This window comes from Pseudogymnoascus destructans (genome assembly GCF_001641265.1).
Source record: "Pseudogymnoascus destructans isolate 20631-21 unplaced genomic scaffold scaffold_3, whole genome shotgun sequence".
Lineage (NCBI taxonomy): Eukaryota > Fungi > Ascomycota > Leotiomycetes > Thelebolales > Thelebolaceae > Pseudogymnoascus > Pseudogymnoascus destructans.
Genome location: NW_020167522.1, coordinates 255,715 through 270,767, shown reverse-complemented (window position 1 = coordinate 270,767; position 15,053 = coordinate 255,715). Strand labels below are relative to the sequence as shown.

General features: G+C 49.2%; 8 protein-coding genes across 8 annotated transcripts; 6 read left to right on the top strand and 2 right to left on the bottom strand.

The window, feature by feature from the left end:
• The first annotated feature begins 68 nt into the window (after positions 1-68).
• VC83_01416 (uncharacterized protein) lies at positions 69-2,024 on the top strand. Its single transcript, XM_024465095.1, has 4 exons — positions 69-314; positions 372-430; positions 488-1,582; positions 1,636-2,024. The coding sequence occupies exons 1-4, from the start codon at positions 275-277 to the stop codon at positions 1,723-1,725; spliced, it is 1,284 nt and encodes a 427-aa protein (XP_024327406.1). The 5' UTR covers positions 69-274; the 3' UTR covers positions 1,726-2,024.
• A 184-nt stretch (positions 2,025-2,208) lies between these two features.
• On the top strand, positions 2,209-3,474 carry RPL32 (Ribosomal 60S subunit protein L32). Its single transcript, XM_024465094.1, has 4 exons — positions 2,209-2,278; positions 2,342-2,381; positions 2,509-2,633; positions 2,704-3,474. Exons 2-4 carry the CDS (start codon positions 2,342-2,344, stop codon positions 2,932-2,934), a joined length of 396 nt encoding a protein of 131 aa, XP_024327403.1. The 5' UTR covers positions 2,209-2,278; the 3' UTR covers positions 2,935-3,474.
• Positions 3,475-3,511: 37 nt separating this feature from the next.
• On the top strand, positions 3,512-4,848 carry VC83_01414 (uncharacterized protein). The gene is made up of 2 exons (XM_024465093.1): positions 3,512-4,111; positions 4,183-4,848. Exons 1-2 carry the CDS (start codon positions 3,916-3,918, stop codon positions 4,650-4,652), a joined length of 666 nt encoding a protein of 221 aa, XP_024327404.1. The 5' UTR covers positions 3,512-3,915; the 3' UTR covers positions 4,653-4,848.
• VC83_01413 (uncharacterized protein) lies at positions 4,849-6,428 on the bottom strand. Its single transcript, XM_024465092.1, has 2 exons — positions 6,294-6,428; positions 4,849-6,242 (listed from the first exon to the last, which is right to left on the bottom strand). Exons 1-2 carry the CDS (start codon positions 6,358-6,360, stop codon positions 4,972-4,974), a joined length of 1,338 nt encoding a protein of 445 aa, XP_024327409.1. The 5' UTR covers positions 6,361-6,428; the 3' UTR covers positions 4,849-4,971.
• Positions 6,429-6,431: 3 nt separating this feature from the next.
• VC83_01412 (uncharacterized protein) lies at positions 6,432-9,084 on the top strand. Its single transcript, XM_024465091.1, has 3 exons — positions 6,432-6,944; positions 6,996-7,267; positions 7,323-9,084. Exons 1-3 carry the CDS (start codon positions 6,683-6,685, stop codon positions 8,535-8,537), a joined length of 1,749 nt encoding a protein of 582 aa, XP_024327410.1. The 5' UTR covers positions 6,432-6,682; the 3' UTR covers positions 8,538-9,084.
• On the top strand, positions 9,069-12,374 carry VC83_01411 (uncharacterized protein). Its single transcript, XM_024465090.1, has 6 exons — positions 9,069-9,419; positions 9,634-9,670; positions 9,717-10,051; positions 10,102-10,199; positions 10,247-11,667; positions 11,721-12,374. Exons 1-6 carry the CDS (start codon positions 9,413-9,415, stop codon positions 11,998-12,000), a joined length of 2,178 nt encoding a protein of 725 aa, XP_024327407.1. The 5' UTR covers positions 9,069-9,412; the 3' UTR covers positions 12,001-12,374.
• A 4-nt stretch (positions 12,375-12,378) lies between these two features.
• ERP38 (Protein disulfide-isomerase erp38) lies at positions 12,379-13,895 on the top strand. Its single transcript, XM_024465089.1, has 3 exons — positions 12,379-12,568; positions 12,639-13,176; positions 13,236-13,895. The coding sequence occupies exons 2-3, from the start codon at positions 12,666-12,668 to the stop codon at positions 13,832-13,834; spliced, it is 1,110 nt and encodes a 369-aa protein (XP_024327408.1). The 5' UTR covers positions 12,379-12,568; positions 12,639-12,665; the 3' UTR covers positions 13,835-13,895.
• A 4-nt stretch (positions 13,896-13,899) lies between these two features.
• On the bottom strand, positions 13,900-14,803 carry VC83_01409 (uncharacterized protein). The gene is made up of 3 exons (XM_024465088.1): positions 14,677-14,803; positions 14,489-14,597; positions 13,900-14,432 (listed from the first exon to the last, which is right to left on the bottom strand). Exons 1-3 carry the CDS (start codon positions 14,734-14,736, stop codon positions 14,341-14,343), a joined length of 261 nt encoding a protein of 86 aa, XP_024327155.1. The 5' UTR covers positions 14,737-14,803; the 3' UTR covers positions 13,900-14,340.
• Between the last annotated feature and the right edge of the window lie 250 nt (positions 14,804-15,053).

The window sequence follows — 15,053 nt, the reverse complement described above, 5'->3', positions numbered from 1 at the left end:
TCGGTCCCATAAAGATTTGTTAAATTCCTTAAAGGTGGCCCGAGCGTCTCCCAGCCTTCCCCCACATTCCGCCGCCCAACTTCCCAGGACGCTGGACGACGCTAAGATAATAAATAACTTATTGCATTACTCTGCAGTGCTACAGAGTCCCGAGGACTCTGGAAAGCTTAATAATCCCCATCTATATTTTACGGGAAGGCGTTTGCATCATCTTTGCTTTCCGCCCACATTTGCTCTTCCAAAAACAGACTCAGAGCCCGCAAACGATCTTGTAATGTCTTCCGGGGATGGCTCGGAAGAGGTCGACCTCTATGGTGTGTGGCAAGATCTGAATGCAACTTGAATCTCTGTTTGCTGATTGTTTTGAAAAGTGACTTTAGGCATCGAAAAGACCGCGACCAAATCAGAGATTAAGAAGGCATATCACAAGGTTTGTCATCCGGTGCAAAATCTGTTCAGTAACCACCTGTGTCTGACGTGATTATAGGCGGCCCTACTACACCACCCGGACAAGGTTCCAGAGAACCAGCGTGAAGAGGCAGATACCAAGTTCAAGAGTGTGAGCCAAGCATATGAAATTCTCCACGATGAAGATAAACGACACCTGTACGATACACACGGCATGTCCGCTTTCGATGGAAGCAGACAGGGTGGCCCCGGCATGGATGGCGGGGTTGATTTAGATGATATTCTTCAGCAAATGTTCGGCATGGGAGGTGGCGGCATGCCGCCTGGATTCGGCGGAGGCCCTGGGATGAAGCGAGCCCGCCGTGGAAAGGATGAGGAGCAGACCTATGAGGTGACACTCGAGGAGCTCTACAAAGGAAAGACGGTGAAGTTTGCGAGCACAAAGAATGTTATCTGCAGCCACTGTAAGGGAACAGGCGGCAAGGAATCGGTGAAGCCCAAGAGCTGTTCATCTTGCCAAGGGAAGGGAATGAAGATTGGCTTGCGCCAAGTCGGCCCTGGGATGGTTACGCAAGAGCGCATTGTTTGCGACTCATGCTCTGGCACCGGAAGCGTTTTCAAGGAGAAGGATCGCTGCCGCAAGTGTAAGGGCAAGCGCACGACGTCGGAGAAGAAGGTTTTGGAAATATATATCCCCCGGGGTGCCATGCAAGGAGACAGAATCGTCCTTGAAGGCGAGGCAGACCAAGTGCCCGATCAGACTCCAGGAGACATTGTGTTCACACTCGTTGAAGAAGATCACGATGTATTCCAGCGTAGGGGTCACGATTTGTTAGCAGAACTGAAGGTCACCCTGGCGGAGTCCTTGTGCGGGTTCTCCAGAGTTGTCGTTAAACACCTTGATGGACGCGGCATACATATGGACCATCCAAGAGGAAAGGTTCTAAAGCCTGGGCAGGTCCTCAAGATTGACGGAGAGGGCATGCCACACAAGAAAAGCGATGCGAAGGGAGATCTCTACTTGGTTATTAATATCGAGTTTCCGGACAATGGTTGGATAGAGGATGAGGCTTCATTCGGCAAATTAGAGGCTATCTTACCGAAACCTAATGCCCCAATTGATACCCCTGAGGTTGATGAGGTTACCTTTACGGAGGATGCCGACATCGAGGAAGTAAGTGCTACTCTACGTAATTTGATAAACTGAACGTGGCTAATTTACGATAGTTTGGAGCAAGTACAGGACAAGGTGGCCGAGGTGCAGAGTGGGAGGATGATGACGAGGACGAGCGTGCCCCGCAATGCGCACAGCAATAGATGACTATATCGCGGCTATATCGCGGCTATATCGGCGAATAGTTTTGTATGTGGAAGGTGACATAGTAACAGGCGTTATTATAATCTTGGTGCGGGGTTAAGACAGACAGATGACTACAATTGAAACGCGTGACGAAGATTTCTGCTGGAGGAGCACTGAACCCATTGTACAGTGAACTTGCCAATTGACCCGAATGTAGTAAATGGTGGCATTGGTGGCAATTGTAGCCGATGCTGAAAGAACTATGGTTTTGTAAAGTGAGATGGCCAGGACAGAAGTGGATCGTATAAGATATAGGGTACAACATCTTTATCATCTTTGGGCGCGGGGACATATATGTGATCACGTGCCTCAAGCACTATCTACGCGCCTCTTTGATATACTGGAAGCACGTGACATGCAAGGGTCTTGTTAGCGTCTCTGCACCACTCTTAGCGAGCCGAGGGCACACACCAGAGCATTTTTTGGAAGTTAGCGAAAATATTGGCTGACTGGGAGATCTTCGACTCGACTCAACGACCAACCACCAAAAATCGCCAAACCGACGTCAAGGTACGACCATATCTGCCCAGAAAACTCTGGAAGACGAATTGCAATATACTAAGTGTTCTCCAGATGGTTGCCGCAAAGAAGCATGTGCCGATCGTCAAGAAGCGTATGTCAACTCCTGCGCCACTTCGTTTCCGACCGCCAGTGCCTACACCAACACGAATACCTTCCGATTGAGATTACGCACTGGTGGCCGGTTCGCCCTCAAAGCTCTTGGCTAATTCTTTTTTTAGGCACGAAGCGCTTCAACAGACATCAGAGTGATCGATTCATGAGAGTCGACCCGTCATGGAGAAAGCCAAAGGGTATCGACAACCGTGTCCGCAGACGCTTTAGCGGCCAGGCTGTTATGCCATCTGTACGTCTTGAATGGCTTCGCGGCCTGTCGATGGAATACTTCGAAGCGTGCGACTGACTTTTTTGCGTAGATCGGTTTCGGATCCAACAAGAAGACCCGCCACATGATGCCTTCCGGCCACAAGGCTTTCCTCGTCAGCAACGTCCGCGATGTTGACCTCCTCCTCATGCACAACAAGACCTTCGCCGCTGAGATCTCCCACTCTGTTTCGTCGAGAAAGAGAGTCGATATTGTCGCACGCGCAAAGCAGCTCGGCGTCAAGGTTACCAACGCGAAGGCTCGGGTTACGACTGAGGTTTAAGTGGTTTCTTTTGGGCTCGCATGGGACAGGGGTGCGTTGTTTTCATGAGCGGCAGGCAGTGCAAAGACGTAGCTATGCTCTACAATCAATGCAACTTGCTCAAGAAATGAATTATGCTCTGTTAAAAAGCTCCGACTGATCTGGGATTGAACTGTTGAGCCTCTTCGGGGCACTACTGGGCTGATGCCTGGCCGTCTTCGTCGAAATCGATGTTCCGTGAAGTTGTGGAATGTAGCGCCATTCTACAATTGCCTGGTTTTGGAAGTGATTCATCAATTATTGATGCAAATCGGACCCCGCCCTACGCGTGATCAAGAAGGAATTTACCAACTTTACCCATACCAACCTCCCATATGCCAACCTCACCCCCAAATTCTTCTTCGTAGAGGTCGCGTGACTAGTGCAGCATTGCTTTCGGCATATTGATCGTGATCTTCGACATTACTGGGTATATTTTGAGTTGTAGTTTAAGGCATGACGGAATGGCCGGACGGATGTGGTAAAGTTCAAATAAAGACTGTGCATTAATAAAGACTGTGCATTAATAAAGACTGTGCATTAATAAAGACTGTGCATTAATAAAGACTGTGCATTTGGATCATGGCCCCTATTTGTATTTTCAGATTTACAAAGTTATCAAGTTGCATGTCTACAACTGTTTCCCTTGTTCTTCTTGAGAGTAACTTGTTATTCCTGGTTTCGTTTGATAGCCCTTCTTTGACACCGCCTGTTACCATGTAACAACCCCTGTCACACACATTCTCCTCCCCAAAAAGCACATGGCTGCCAGAGAATTGAGCGGCGTGCGACACGGCGATCAGCAGCTGCTTATTTTATGTTTAATGTGGCACCGCCGATGCTGCATACCAAGACTCGTTCACTGTCCCCGACGTCTTGTTCAAATCTTCCAACTGTTCCGCTGTGTGTCTTATTAACTCTCGACATCAGAGGTACGGAGCATAGTACAACACCACACCCACGATGTCTACAATGACGATGTCTACAATGACGTTACTGGTAGCCCCACGGCTGGCTGACACGGAACACCAATTATCCTGTCCAAATTGTGGTTCTAGAGTCTCTTTGGACTCATCACGCCTCGCACTTGATGCGCAGCAACAAATCGAAGATCTACAGGCACAAGTCCGCCTTCTGACCCAAAAGGCTACTGCTGCTGGTTCGTTCCGACTCTCTATCCCCCCACCTAACCGCTTTACCATAGTGGTCAACTTACTTACTCTATCACAGTGGACAGATGGGCAGACTATGAAGACGAACTCCAGATGATGCGCCAGCAATGTGCGTCGCAAGAAATAGCACGCACCAGCACCCCCCCAGCCGCGATACAGCACAGACTCTCATCTTTCCTCACCTCCCGCAAATCAGTACCTAATCTCGGTCAACAGCCACCTCTCCCCTCCACCACCACATCTGAGCGGGACCTCGCAGCTGCACTGAGCCGAGAGCAGGTCTTACGGCAACAGGCGGAAGGGAAGTTAGACGAAGCGAGCGGAGAGCTAGAAGAGCTGAGCCAGCAACTGTTTGAGCAGGCAAACGAAATGGTGGCAACAGAGCGGAAGGCCCGAGCGAAATTAGAGGAACGTGTTGCAGTGCTTGAGCGGAGAGACGTGGAAAAGAGAAAGAGGTTAGAACGGCTTGAAGGAGCGATGGGGAGGATTGAGCGGGTGAGGGGACTCCTTGCCCCCCCCCGGAGATAAGTGACGGCTCTATGCTTCATAGGCGCTTTGTTGCAACATTGTAGCCCGGTTGATGGGTGAGACCTGGTCGAAGGTTTGCGGTAGGTACGCATTACTTGGGTCTGGGCTTGGGCTATTGGATTCGTAGATCCTGGACACAAAAGCGTGCTATGTTTGTTATACCACTTTATACTTTTATAAATGCACAGCCTCGTCGTAGGAGAACCAGCTCAATTAAGTAGTTATTTATTAATACACGACTTTAAAAGTCACAAACCAGCCACCTCTAATAGAAGACGATGGCTAACTATGAGCAGCTTCATGAGCAACTATATACATACTACAAAGCTTCGGCTTTAGCCGTCTCTACAGAATCAACCGTTGGCTCAATGGATGCAGCTGGCTTTTTCTCAGTCGCCTCCTTAGCCGCCTCCGCTGGTGCAGCCGCTGGTTCTATGGGTGCAACGGGCTTCTGCTCAGTCGCAATGTTGCTCTCCGCATTCGACCCGGCAAAGGGCCTGTATTCTCCAGACCATTTGTCGAGCATCTTTGAGACTTGCGGGCCCCATACCTCCTCGCCCTTCGCAAGGTCCTCGTATTCAAGGACGTTCTTCCCTAGCTCAAACTGTCCCTGTCTTGTCCTGACAAGTTCAGCCATAATCGCTTGAGATCCAACAGCTTCGCCGAGATCATGGCATAAGGATCTGACATAAAATCCCGACGTGACCGTCATCCTTAACCTGACAGCTGGTGGTCCAACCTGCGGTGCGTCTGCCGCTTTGCTCTCTGCTCCAGCTTGCTCAGTGGACAGTGCCCCAGACATCTTGACAGGCTCGCTCTCTGCTGATATAGAGCCTCGTCGTCGTTTTGTTCCCTGGGGTTCGGTCACTAAGTCGTCTTTACGCTCGTCAACCTTCCGTTTCTCCGCGGATGGCGAAGTTGCGGAGCCATCGGTAGTAGTCTCCTGCTCCCTTTCCAACTTCCATAACCTCTCAGCAACATCTACTTCTGCCGACCCAGCCTCTTCGGTAGGAAGTTTGTGCTCATGAGTTCCGCCTGGCATGAACTCCAACATTTCAAGTTCCTTGACTTCAACTGCCCTTTTTTGGATTTCTCTTGGCAACTCCTTTCCTTCACGCGCATATTCGTATAACGGCTTGCCATTCATCTTTAATGCAGAGTATAGTGGCGGCAATTGCATAATTTTGCCCCTGTATTGTGACAAGGCCTTCTCGACCATGTCTTTCGTAATATGGCCATATGGCCCGCGCTTTAATATCTTGCCCTCTCGATCGTAGGTGTCAGTTTGCGCCCCGAAAAGTACGACGGTATCATATGTCTTCGTGCTATCAATGAAGCTCTGAAGAACTTTGGTGCCTTTGCCAATTCCGATTGTCAGGACTCCTGTTGCCATAGGATCCAGAGTTCCTCCATGGCCGGTCTTAACACTGATCTTCTTGTTCCTGCGCTTTCGTTGTTGATTATGCGATTCCTTCTCGATCGCGGCCCTCTGGGCGTCAAGTAGCGGCTGAAATAGATCGGAAGAATCGAAATTTCTTTGCAATTCCCTAATTACGCCTGCTGAGGTAATTCCGGTAGGTTTGTGTAGCGCTGGTGGTTGTTAGCAGTCGTTTCAAAGGAAATACCTAGACAAAGACTTACCAAAGACTCCTTCCGCAATCTTTCCTTGCGTCATTCTCCAGAAATGATGTCCGGCTCTGGCGGACATGAGTTCGAGTTTAGGTTTGTATAATACACAGGTGGAAACGTGTTGCAAGTAAAATATCCTATTACCCGTGTCAAGGTTTCTTATCGATATTATTTAGCGGCGCTTATCGAGTCATTAAACGCCTGGTACCTGGGTCGCGTCGGCACGCGCCCACATTCACTTCAAGTACAGCATAGTCTCGTGTGAACTATAAAGATACGCAGCGGCTTCAATATCTTGTGATGGCGATACGTTATTCCCAATAGAAAAGACATCCAAAAGATAGCCTCCACAGCAGATCTGTTTACCATCCATGCCACGATAAGACTTTATCTTGGACACAATGGGGCGGAAGGCCTCGACTACGGAATGCGACACTGACGCCGCCTCCCAATCGCGTTCAACGAAGTGCTTAAGTGAGGAGGAAGTCTTGCAACCCGTATCAAAGACCATCGTGTCGGACGACTGGCCAATTTACCTTCTCAAGGATGCTGTTGTATATGGGAAGGATGGCGAGACTCTGGCCAACCTTCTGCACACTGAGCTCGAGGGCCCTTTCTCAATCCGTGGGAAGCTTGTGGTTGACCGGGATTACCATCATTTCCGTGAGTATAGAAATCATATGTGCATCCCAACATTGGCTTATTATTTTGCAGGCATCTTAAAAGATAAAGAATATAAAGATTGCTTGGTGGAGGTTACCAATGTGCGGAGCTTCAGCATCGGCGATGGTCCGATAACACTTTGGGCAAACGGGAAAGCGGGCTGGTTCGAAATCAAGCCAGCACCGATATATCAAGAAATTTATAACAGGATGACGGAGGCAATTGAGCTGTATTATATACTTTGCGACATACATACGGACACAAAATCGCGGGGCAAAGGGAAGAGCCAGAAGCCTCCCGACGCAGAACAGGTTCTTGATAAGGTATGCTAAGCCGCCCAAAGATTTATGGTCTATTTTTTTAACGTTGCTCTTGTAGTGTATTAAAGAAAAAGGAAATAAGTTTACGCAGGCTAAGATGAAGAAGCTATGCTTGGAACATGCCAAGTTCTTGCTTTCGCAGATGAAAAACAGAAGTTCGGCCGAAATGGGTTGGAAGACTACACCATTCTTCAAATGGCTGGTGCAGAATTCACCAGATGTCACCAAGCAGCTTACCGGTAGGCAGGCAAGCATAAGCGCCACTGATCAATCTGGTGGCAAGGGGAAACCAGCATCGTCGCAGGCGGCGGCCAAAAGGAAGCCGATGGGCACGGCTGCCACCATTGTCCAATTTATGAACGACTTACACACATCGGGTTTCCTACGAATACCACGAATGAATATTAGGTCCCTGGCACGAATTATGTATGAACGGTTCGAAATCATCGACGAAGACCTCGCAAAAGAAGTTATTCAAGTGCACGCCAAGACGATATACCACGGGTTGGGCGAAGAGTGGGCTGGCAGCCCTATATACCATAAACTTGAAATACTTTCTATAGGGAAACAGAAGGTGTCAGATGCCGAGTGTCACAAGCAAGCGATTGGATTGGTGTTGCTAATGCGCGACGGCGTAGAAGATGAAAAGCGTGAAGTTGCAGAACTCTCGCCGACTCCTGAACCTGTGCACAGAAGAGCAGGCAGGGGGGCTGGAAAGGGGGCTGGAAAGGGGGCTGGAAAAGCCGCTGGGCTCCGGTTGAAGAGCACACCTGCCAGCCAACAGAAGCGGTCGCCGACACCATATGACGATGAGCCTGATATGAGGTCCGCAAAACGACAGAAAATGAAAGGTGCCGCTGTGAAAGAAGAATCCGCCAAAGACGAATTTGAGGAAGGTGAGGACGAAGGAGATGACGAGGACGAACTGTCGATAGAGTTTGATCTTGAGTCCACTGCCCTCCCCTCATCGGCTCCTCAAGGCCCAAATGGACTCTGGGCATGTCACAAAGAGGCTTGCGGGCACACGATCCCAAATGCAGATGAACCTGACGGCCGGGCCAAAGTGCAAAGCCATTTCTTATGGCACGCGGATGAAATTGCAGCTAGGGAGTATCTCGTTATTGAAGCGCAAAGACCCTATCTACCTATCAGTAATTTACTAGATAAGTTGAAGAGGTTAGGGGAAGTGGCGAGGTTGAGAGAGGATGATGGGGAGAAAACTGCAGCTGGAAAGGATGCGCCGGCGCCGATTAAAAGGAGGCTAGCGGCATGATCGTGCTTCAGCAGGATATAGGAAGTGTGAATGTTTACCTGTACCTCTATAGTGTTAGCGTTGGCTGGAATTTGCCGTACTGGTCTTGAAACATTTGGGTTGCTGGCGGGGGCGGTCAGGAGTTGAGAGTCGAGGGCTGGTGGACATTATGAGGAAACATAGCTTACCAGCCTTATATGATTATTAATAAATATTATGTTTCGATGGGAAATATTGCATTTGGCTTGGAAGGTGAGAGTTGCGTGCTTCCGTTGTCACGAAGGCCCCTCACAATGTGAGTGACTTGGGCCATAATTCAACCAGCCACACTTGCTACTGAACGTTGAAAATGACCCAGTGACTAGCTATAATCATGAACTAACATGCATACTTTGGCAAGGAATTTGGGTTTTTGCAAGATTGGTCTCCTATTTTGGTGTTGTGTTGCATCTCACAAAATTTGAATATCGGCAAGTGCCGTCGTTTGGATGTTTTTGGGTGTTGGAAGTGCTACGCTCTGGTTGTGTACTACAGTACGGATATGTTACTTCACCCCAATACACGAATTCATACCCTTCTCACAGTAGCTCTTTCTGTACTCACTTGGACGTAGAGGCGCCATCTAACACCGCCGAATCACATTAATACTCCAGAGGCAGCTACATCATCTTCCGACCCAACGAACAATCGCAACAAGCAGACCAAATCCCCCAGCGCAGCGGGTGTGTTGTGTCCAAAGATACACGGCCATTCCAATCTGCCCCAACTTACAACAAAACAACGCACTTTGTTCGCCATAAACTTGGAGCAGGGCGCCATTACTGAGAGAAAATACACCTGTTTGCAGGACGTATTTTACAGGCAGACTCAATTCGACGGTTTATAAAGCTCTGAAGATGCCTCGTGAGTCTGTCTCTAGTCATCCCCAAGATTCTACACCCTTGCGGAGCTTGCTATATACGGACCCCCAATTCCCACCCGTAGCAAATAGGAATTGCCTGTGTTCATAGTTGATCCTCGCAAGGAGGGAGGTTGTACTGTAAATACAGCCTCGTTTTGCTACTAACAAGAGGCTGGAGTTCCATAATTGCCTGTATTGACATATTTCTTACTTTAGACCCCGATGGCGACTCGTACCTTGAGTCACAAAACCTGTGAGCAGCATCTCAATCAAACCTCAATCAGAGCTAACTGGTCCAGGTCGCAGCCTATCGCCGAATACAGGGACGCCCCAATTGCAGTCCATGCCTCTTATTACCTCCAAAAATTCTTAGATACCCCGCCATCAGCCGAACCTCTTCTCTCTGCCATCGGTGGCTTTCCTCTCGCAATCAGAATACACATAGATGCAGACCTTGACCAGTGGCAAAAGCATGGCATTACGCCCAGGTTCTATTTCGATGGCCAAGCCACAGTTGGGTCGGAGGAGGTGGCTATGAAGGACGCAAAGGCGTCAATGGAGAAGAGTAACGCTGCATGGCAGCCATACTACCAGAACCAGCCGACAGAGGCTGTCATCGCATTTGGCAAAACGGGTATGCAGTTCAATGTTTTAGGTGGTTGTCCCCAACTAAACAGTGTGTAGGATCCGTCAAAGCCAACCACCTACAACGCTATTTCCAACAGATCTTAATCGAGCGCGGTCTTACTTTTGAAGTAGCTCCATATAGTGCTTGCGCCCAGGTCAGTCTACTAAGGAGTGCTATAGATAGTATGACTAATATTTCCAGATGGCATATGTTGACTCGAAGGATCTCGACTGTGCAGTGGGCATCATGGGGCCTCCAGAGCTCCTCCTATACAACATCAATGAGTCCCTCATAACAGAGATTGATTTCGAGAAAGGGCTTGTTTATGGCCTCGTCAAGACGCAACTGCTTAAAAAGCTCAACGTTAATGAAGAGACCTTTATCGACTCTTATTTGATGACTGGAACACCCTCTCTCCAGCCATTTCCAGCTCTCAACGACCCTGCAGTTGTGCCCAAGCAGCCGTTTACAATGTTGGATGCGGTTAACATGTACCGCACAGCTGGAAAGTCCATCGCAAATTTGTGTGAAACCTGGAGCGAGGTCTTGCAGAAACAAGATCCTAACTGGCAGGACAAGTATCAGAAATGCCGCATGGCCATTAAACATGCTGTTATCTTGTCCACAAACGGCACCCTAGAGGTCATGAAATTCAATGAATTGAGCGGGGATCATCACGAGTACATCGGCCTTCAGCTAGCCTCGGAAATTTACCATTATCAGAGCAAGGCACTCGTTGGGCCAAGAGTCTTGAACTCGTTAGGATCTCTTCGAATGTATGTCTACCCGCCGCTGGATGGAGGCGAGTCGGATGAGTATAGAAAGCTGGTTACTCAGCAACTCGTACCTATTCAAGAGCAAACAATTGCTCTTTACGCGAGCAGGTTACACAGGGCATTTCAACACAAAAATATCGAGATGAAGTTTTGGTACGACGACAAGAAGACTGTGAAAATGTCCCACCAAGATGTCACACCTGCCCCAGATCGCCAGGCCGCCACGTGGCGTGTTGACGATGAGACCATCCAAAGTCTAAAGGACGTGAAAGCGCAGTCAGGTTCCATCGGATTTGCCTTAAAAGCTTTGGAGGATGAAAATTTCCGAAAGGCGACATTAAAGAAGGATACCCCAGCCAAGCCCGGCAGTATTGTCTCCACCGAATCGGTTGTGGCCAACACTCTCTGGCGATTTCTTCACCTGAGAGGGTACATTAATGACGAGCACAAGCTCACTGATTGGGGAAGCGCATTGGCAACTACAGTGCGTGCACTTCCGACGCCTAACCAAGAAGAGGCGGCATTACTTGCGTTCGAGCTTTTGCGTCATGACATCCTCAATGCTCGTAATCGCCACGATGAGTGGATTGGAGGCCCAAACATGGGCAACGATGAGCAGAATAAGCTTTGCCTGCTCATTGCTCGCTGCGCTTGTCTTCTCAAGCTCCGCCATAAGGAGATTGGCTTCACTGGCCCGCTTAGTAAAAACCTTCTGGCACATCATTCCATTATCACTGCAGTGCGGGAATGTGACCGTGACTTGATGGAAGCTGTCGCGGCGTCAATGTTTATAAGTTCCCATGCTGAACGCAAAAATCGCACGGACTGGGAGAAAATCGGTGCCAGGTATTTAGCCCCTACCCCCTTCGTGGGTGCATATATTAACTATATTTGGATAGCCTCCTTTTCGGTGAAGACATCAGTATCGCATTTGGCATCACAGTGAAGACATATCTTGACGAACAGCACCAAGGCCATCCTTCGGCGGAATTGAAGGCCCGAGAAAAGTCTCGATATGAGAAATGGCCGATTGCTCATGCTGAGGACATCCCGGGGGATCTTGACCTGGCATTCAAATTCTTCGACGCGCTTCACGCGGGCATTAAAGCCTTGGGGGGCAAAGTAGAGGATCAAGATGTCTGGGAGAGTGCGGCGAAGTACTTGGCAGAGCGGCGTTGAGCCTCGTTGCCAAGCTTACCTCCTCCTGCCTAATGGTTTATGATACAGCGAGCAGCGAGCATTGTGCGAATCCTTGCATTCTGGCGTTTGTAGGTGGCAGGCGTTGACATCATCCGCCTATAAGGAGATATCAATGGACATGAGGGAAACAGGATCTTTGTAACCATAGTGAATATACAAAAGTCACCCCACCCCAATCATTAGTCCTATGGAGATCTATCGGCTTGTATTTGGGTTGTCATGCAAGGGAGATAACTACTGTAGTGATGCTCTATAGTCAGCCGCCCATCTCATAGAAAAACCGCCGAGGCTTGCGGCTCAGCGCTTAATCGCACAGGGGGAAGCTGTACCGTGATTTTGTACTGTAGTACATACGTACTGAACTGTAACTAAACTGGACTAGTGCGATACAAAGTACTGTACTCCGTACGGTATCGGCTACTGCCGGTACCCAGCTTTATCTGGATGGAACAAACAAAACGGAGCTGCCACCAGAATCGCCAGGTTGCGAATCTGCTATCACCAGAGCTTTCTACAATCCTCTTTCACCAACAATCACATTTCATCTGTAAGTCTTTTCACTAAACAATCAACTGAGCACTACTTCCTCGGTATTCTGTGACTAATTCGCGCTTCAGTGTACGAACCACAAGGAACTCTTCAAGATGATCTTCACCAAGGGCTTTGTGCTCGCCGGTCTGGCAGCTGTTGCAGTGGCGAAATCTGCTGTTCTCGATCTCGTCCCAGATAACTTCGACAAAATCGTCCTATCAGGAAAGCCAGCTCTCGTTGAGTTCTTTGCTCCGTGGTGCGGCCATTGCAAGACTCTTGCCCCTGTTTACGAGGAGCTCGCGCAAGCTTTCGAATTCGCCTCTGATAAGGTTTCCGTCGCGAAGGTCGACGCTGATGCCGAGAAGTCCCTTGGGAAGCGCTTCGGCATCCAAGGATTCCCCACTATCAAGTACTTTGACGGAAAGAGCAAGGACCCACAAGACTACAGCGGTGGAAGGGATCTGGAGAGCCTCACCAAGTTCATTACGGATAAGACGGGCATTAAGCCACGCAAGGCCAAGGCACCAGCAAGTGATGTCGTGTTTTTGACCGATGCAAACTTCAAGGAGGCCATTGGTGGCGATAAGGATGTCCTCGTTGCTTTCACTGCACCATGGTGCGGCCGTAAGTTGCCCCCTGGCCGTCATGCGCTTTGTTGATCTGAGTACTAATTATGTTTATAGACTGCAAGACTCTTGCTCCTATCTGGGAAGAGGTTGCCACCGACTTTGCCGCTGAGAGCAGCGTGGTTATCGCCAAGGTTGACGCTGACGCTGGGAACTCTAAGTTGACTGCCGCGCTCGAAGGTGTCAGCTCTTACCCCACTATCAAGTTCTTCCCCCGTGGATCCACTGAGGGTGTAGCATACTCTGGTGGACGCTCGGAAAAGGACCTCCTTGAATTCCTCAATGCGAAGGCCGGCACACACCGTACTCCCGGCGGTGGCCTCGATGCCCAAGCTGGCATTATTGACGCCTTTGACAAGGTCATCAAGAAGCTGGGCGGTACTACCAACGTCGCCGAGATTACTGCAGAGGCAACCAAGATTGCCCAGGAGCTCCAGCATACCGCGGAGAAGAAATACGCCAAGTACTACGTCAAGGTATTCGCGAAGTTGTCGGAAAGCAAGGAGTACGCCGCCAAGGAGCTCGCCAGACTTCAAGGTTTACTGAACAAGGGTAACTTGGCCAAGGTCAAGGAGGACGAAATGACTGCCAAGAGCAACATCCTTAAGACTTTCGAGGAGAAGGTGCAGGAGAAGAAGGCCCACGAGGAATTGTAAGCTTAGTCAGGAAGGGCAGTGCTATAATATAGCTCAGCCGCAATTTGCGATCATATAGACATCAATGAAATCGTTTTGCTTGTGAGATTCATAAGTTATGCCTACAAAGTAAACATCTAAATCACTGCACTCTGCGATTATTATGTTACAAGCCTTTCTAGGATCGCAGTGAGGAGCTCACTGCATAGAAAGCCGAACAGAAGCTGGATAGAGGGGAAGGATTCATAGGTAAAACTGTATTCTTCCTTTACTCAAGCCCCTCAACAGACTTTTGGGTCGTAAGATTATGGTGAGCCCCTTCCCCAATAGCCTGTTCAAACCGAATTCTTAATAGACTGGTCTCCAAATAACCTCCCCTGGTATCAATAGCATGCGGAAGTTCCAGCTGATTGACTGGCTGCACCATAGACTCCTTTCCAGGACAGTAATATTGGATGTGCCTTCTGAACGCCGAACTCCATTGCTTCCCGCATCACTCAAATTGCATTATCATGAAAGTTATCAGCTCACTTCTTTGGTGTGCGGCTGGCATCGTCCTGAGAGTCACGGGCGAGGATTGAAGACTCGAGATGGTCGAGCCGCCTGGCCATTTCATCCACTGTAGAGGGTGCTGTCAGTTGTGGGGTATAGAAAGCAACGTCTGAGAAAACGCACTCTTGGAGAATAATTCGGTCCATGTGGCGGTAAAGCGGGTAGAAATTCCGGCAAGAAGATCATCAACCATTTTGACGAGGTCGAGAGCGTCTTGGTTGGCTGATGGTTGCTGCGCATATATGTTAGCAAAGTAAACATGAGCATCATGAATCGACACCCGAGAGACGGGAAATATATCCTGCACATACAATAGAAAGGGGCCGGCTCGTCAAACTCTCACTAGCATTGCTCTGTGCGTTTGTAGACATGATTATCCTCCTGCAGACAAGCCGTCGTAGCCCCAGAATATACAATGTTGGTTGTAACAGTGAATCCCAAGCTTCTGGTTATTTTGGGGTCTGTGGATTCACGAGGTCGGTGTGGGGCGCTGAGATGACGGAATTTAGTTGTTCCGCCATGCACACCTTGATGGAGTTGTAAGGGAGGTTAGCCGCGCCCCCGTAGCCAACCCCCATCCTACTCGTACGCCAGGTAGCGCTTGGCGTATAATACAGCTTTGGGGTTGACCTACAGGCTTGTGAACGGGAAGCCACATCTAAGTCTTTCAGTGATTGAAGTTTGCTCA

What these genes read in the sequence shown, in the direction of transcription:
- VC83_01416 (XM_024465095.1), top strand. Translation starts at nt 275, where the DNA reads ATGTCTTCCGGGGATGGCTCGGAAGAGGTCGACCTCTATG. An exon ending in TTAAGAAGGCATATCACAAG is followed by an intron (nt 431 to 487) that starts GTTTGTCATCCG and finishes ACGTGATTATAG; the next exon opens with GCGGCCCTACTACACCACCC. An exon ending in AGGATGCCGACATCGAGGAA is followed by an intron (nt 1,583 to 1,635) that starts GTAAGTGCTACT and finishes AATTTACGATAG; the next exon opens with TTTGGAGCAAGTACAGGACA.
- RPL32 (XM_024465094.1), top strand. Translation starts at nt 2,342, where the DNA reads ATGGTTGCCGCAAAGAAGCATGTGCCGATCGTCAAGAAGC. An exon ending in TGTGCCGATCGTCAAGAAGC is followed by an intron (nt 2,382 to 2,508) that starts GTATGTCAACTC and finishes TTCTTTTTTTAG; the next exon opens with GCACGAAGCGCTTCAACAGA. An exon ending in GCCAGGCTGTTATGCCATCT is followed by an intron (nt 2,634 to 2,703) that starts GTACGTCTTGAA and finishes TTTTTTGCGTAG; the next exon opens with ATCGGTTTCGGATCCAACAA.
- VC83_01414 (XM_024465093.1), top strand. Translation starts at nt 3,916, where the DNA reads ATGTCTACAATGACGATGTCTACAATGACGTTACTGGTAGCCCCACGG. An exon ending in CCAAAAGGCTACTGCTGCTG is followed by an intron (nt 4,112 to 4,182) that starts GTTCGTTCCGAC and finishes ACTCTATCACAG; the next exon opens with TGGACAGATGGGCAGACTAT.
- VC83_01413 (XM_024465092.1), bottom strand. Translation starts at nt 6,360, where the DNA reads ATGTCCGCCAGAGCCGGACATCATTTCTGGAGAATGACGCAAGGAAAG. An exon ending in GATTGCGGAAGGAGTCTTTG is followed by an intron (nt 6,243 to 6,293) that starts GTAAGTCTTTGT and finishes AACAACCACCAG; the next exon opens with CGCTACACAAACCTACCGGA.
- VC83_01412 (XM_024465091.1), top strand. Translation starts at nt 6,683, where the DNA reads ATGGGGCGGAAGGCCTCGACTACGGAATGCGACACTGACGCCGCCTCC. An exon ending in CCGGGATTACCATCATTTCC is followed by an intron (nt 6,945 to 6,995) that starts GTGAGTATAGAA and finishes ATTATTTTGCAG; the next exon opens with GCATCTTAAAAGATAAAGAA. An exon ending in CAGAACAGGTTCTTGATAAG is followed by an intron (nt 7,268 to 7,322) that starts GTATGCTAAGCC and finishes TTGCTCTTGTAG; the next exon opens with TGTATTAAAGAAAAAGGAAA.
- VC83_01411 (XM_024465090.1), top strand. An exon ending in TACCTTGAGTCACAAAACCT is followed by an intron (nt 9,671 to 9,716) that starts GTGAGCAGCATC and finishes TAACTGGTCCAG; the next exon opens with GTCGCAGCCTATCGCCGAAT. An exon ending in TGGGAGAAAATCGGTGCCAG is followed by an intron (nt 11,668 to 11,720) that starts GTATTTAGCCCC and finishes ATATTTGGATAG; the next exon opens with CCTCCTTTTCGGTGAAGACA.
- ERP38 (XM_024465089.1), top strand. Translation starts at nt 12,666, where the DNA reads ATGATCTTCACCAAGGGCTTTGTGCTCGCCGGTCTGGCAGCTGTTGCA. An exon ending in CACTGCACCATGGTGCGGCC is followed by an intron (nt 13,177 to 13,235) that starts GTAAGTTGCCCC and finishes TTATGTTTATAG; the next exon opens with ACTGCAAGACTCTTGCTCCT.
- VC83_01409 (XM_024465088.1), bottom strand. Translation starts at nt 14,736, where the DNA reads ATGTCTACAAACGCACAGAGCAATGCTAGTGAGAGTTTGACGAGCCGG. An exon ending in CGAGCCGGCCCCTTTCTATT is followed by an intron (nt 14,598 to 14,676) that starts GTATGTGCAGGA and finishes ATATATGCGCAG; the next exon opens with CAACCATCAGCCAACCAAGA. An exon ending in GACCGAATTATTCTCCAAGA is followed by an intron (nt 14,433 to 14,488) that starts GTGCGTTTTCTC and finishes CACCCTCTACAG; the next exon opens with TGGATGAAATGGCCAGGCGG.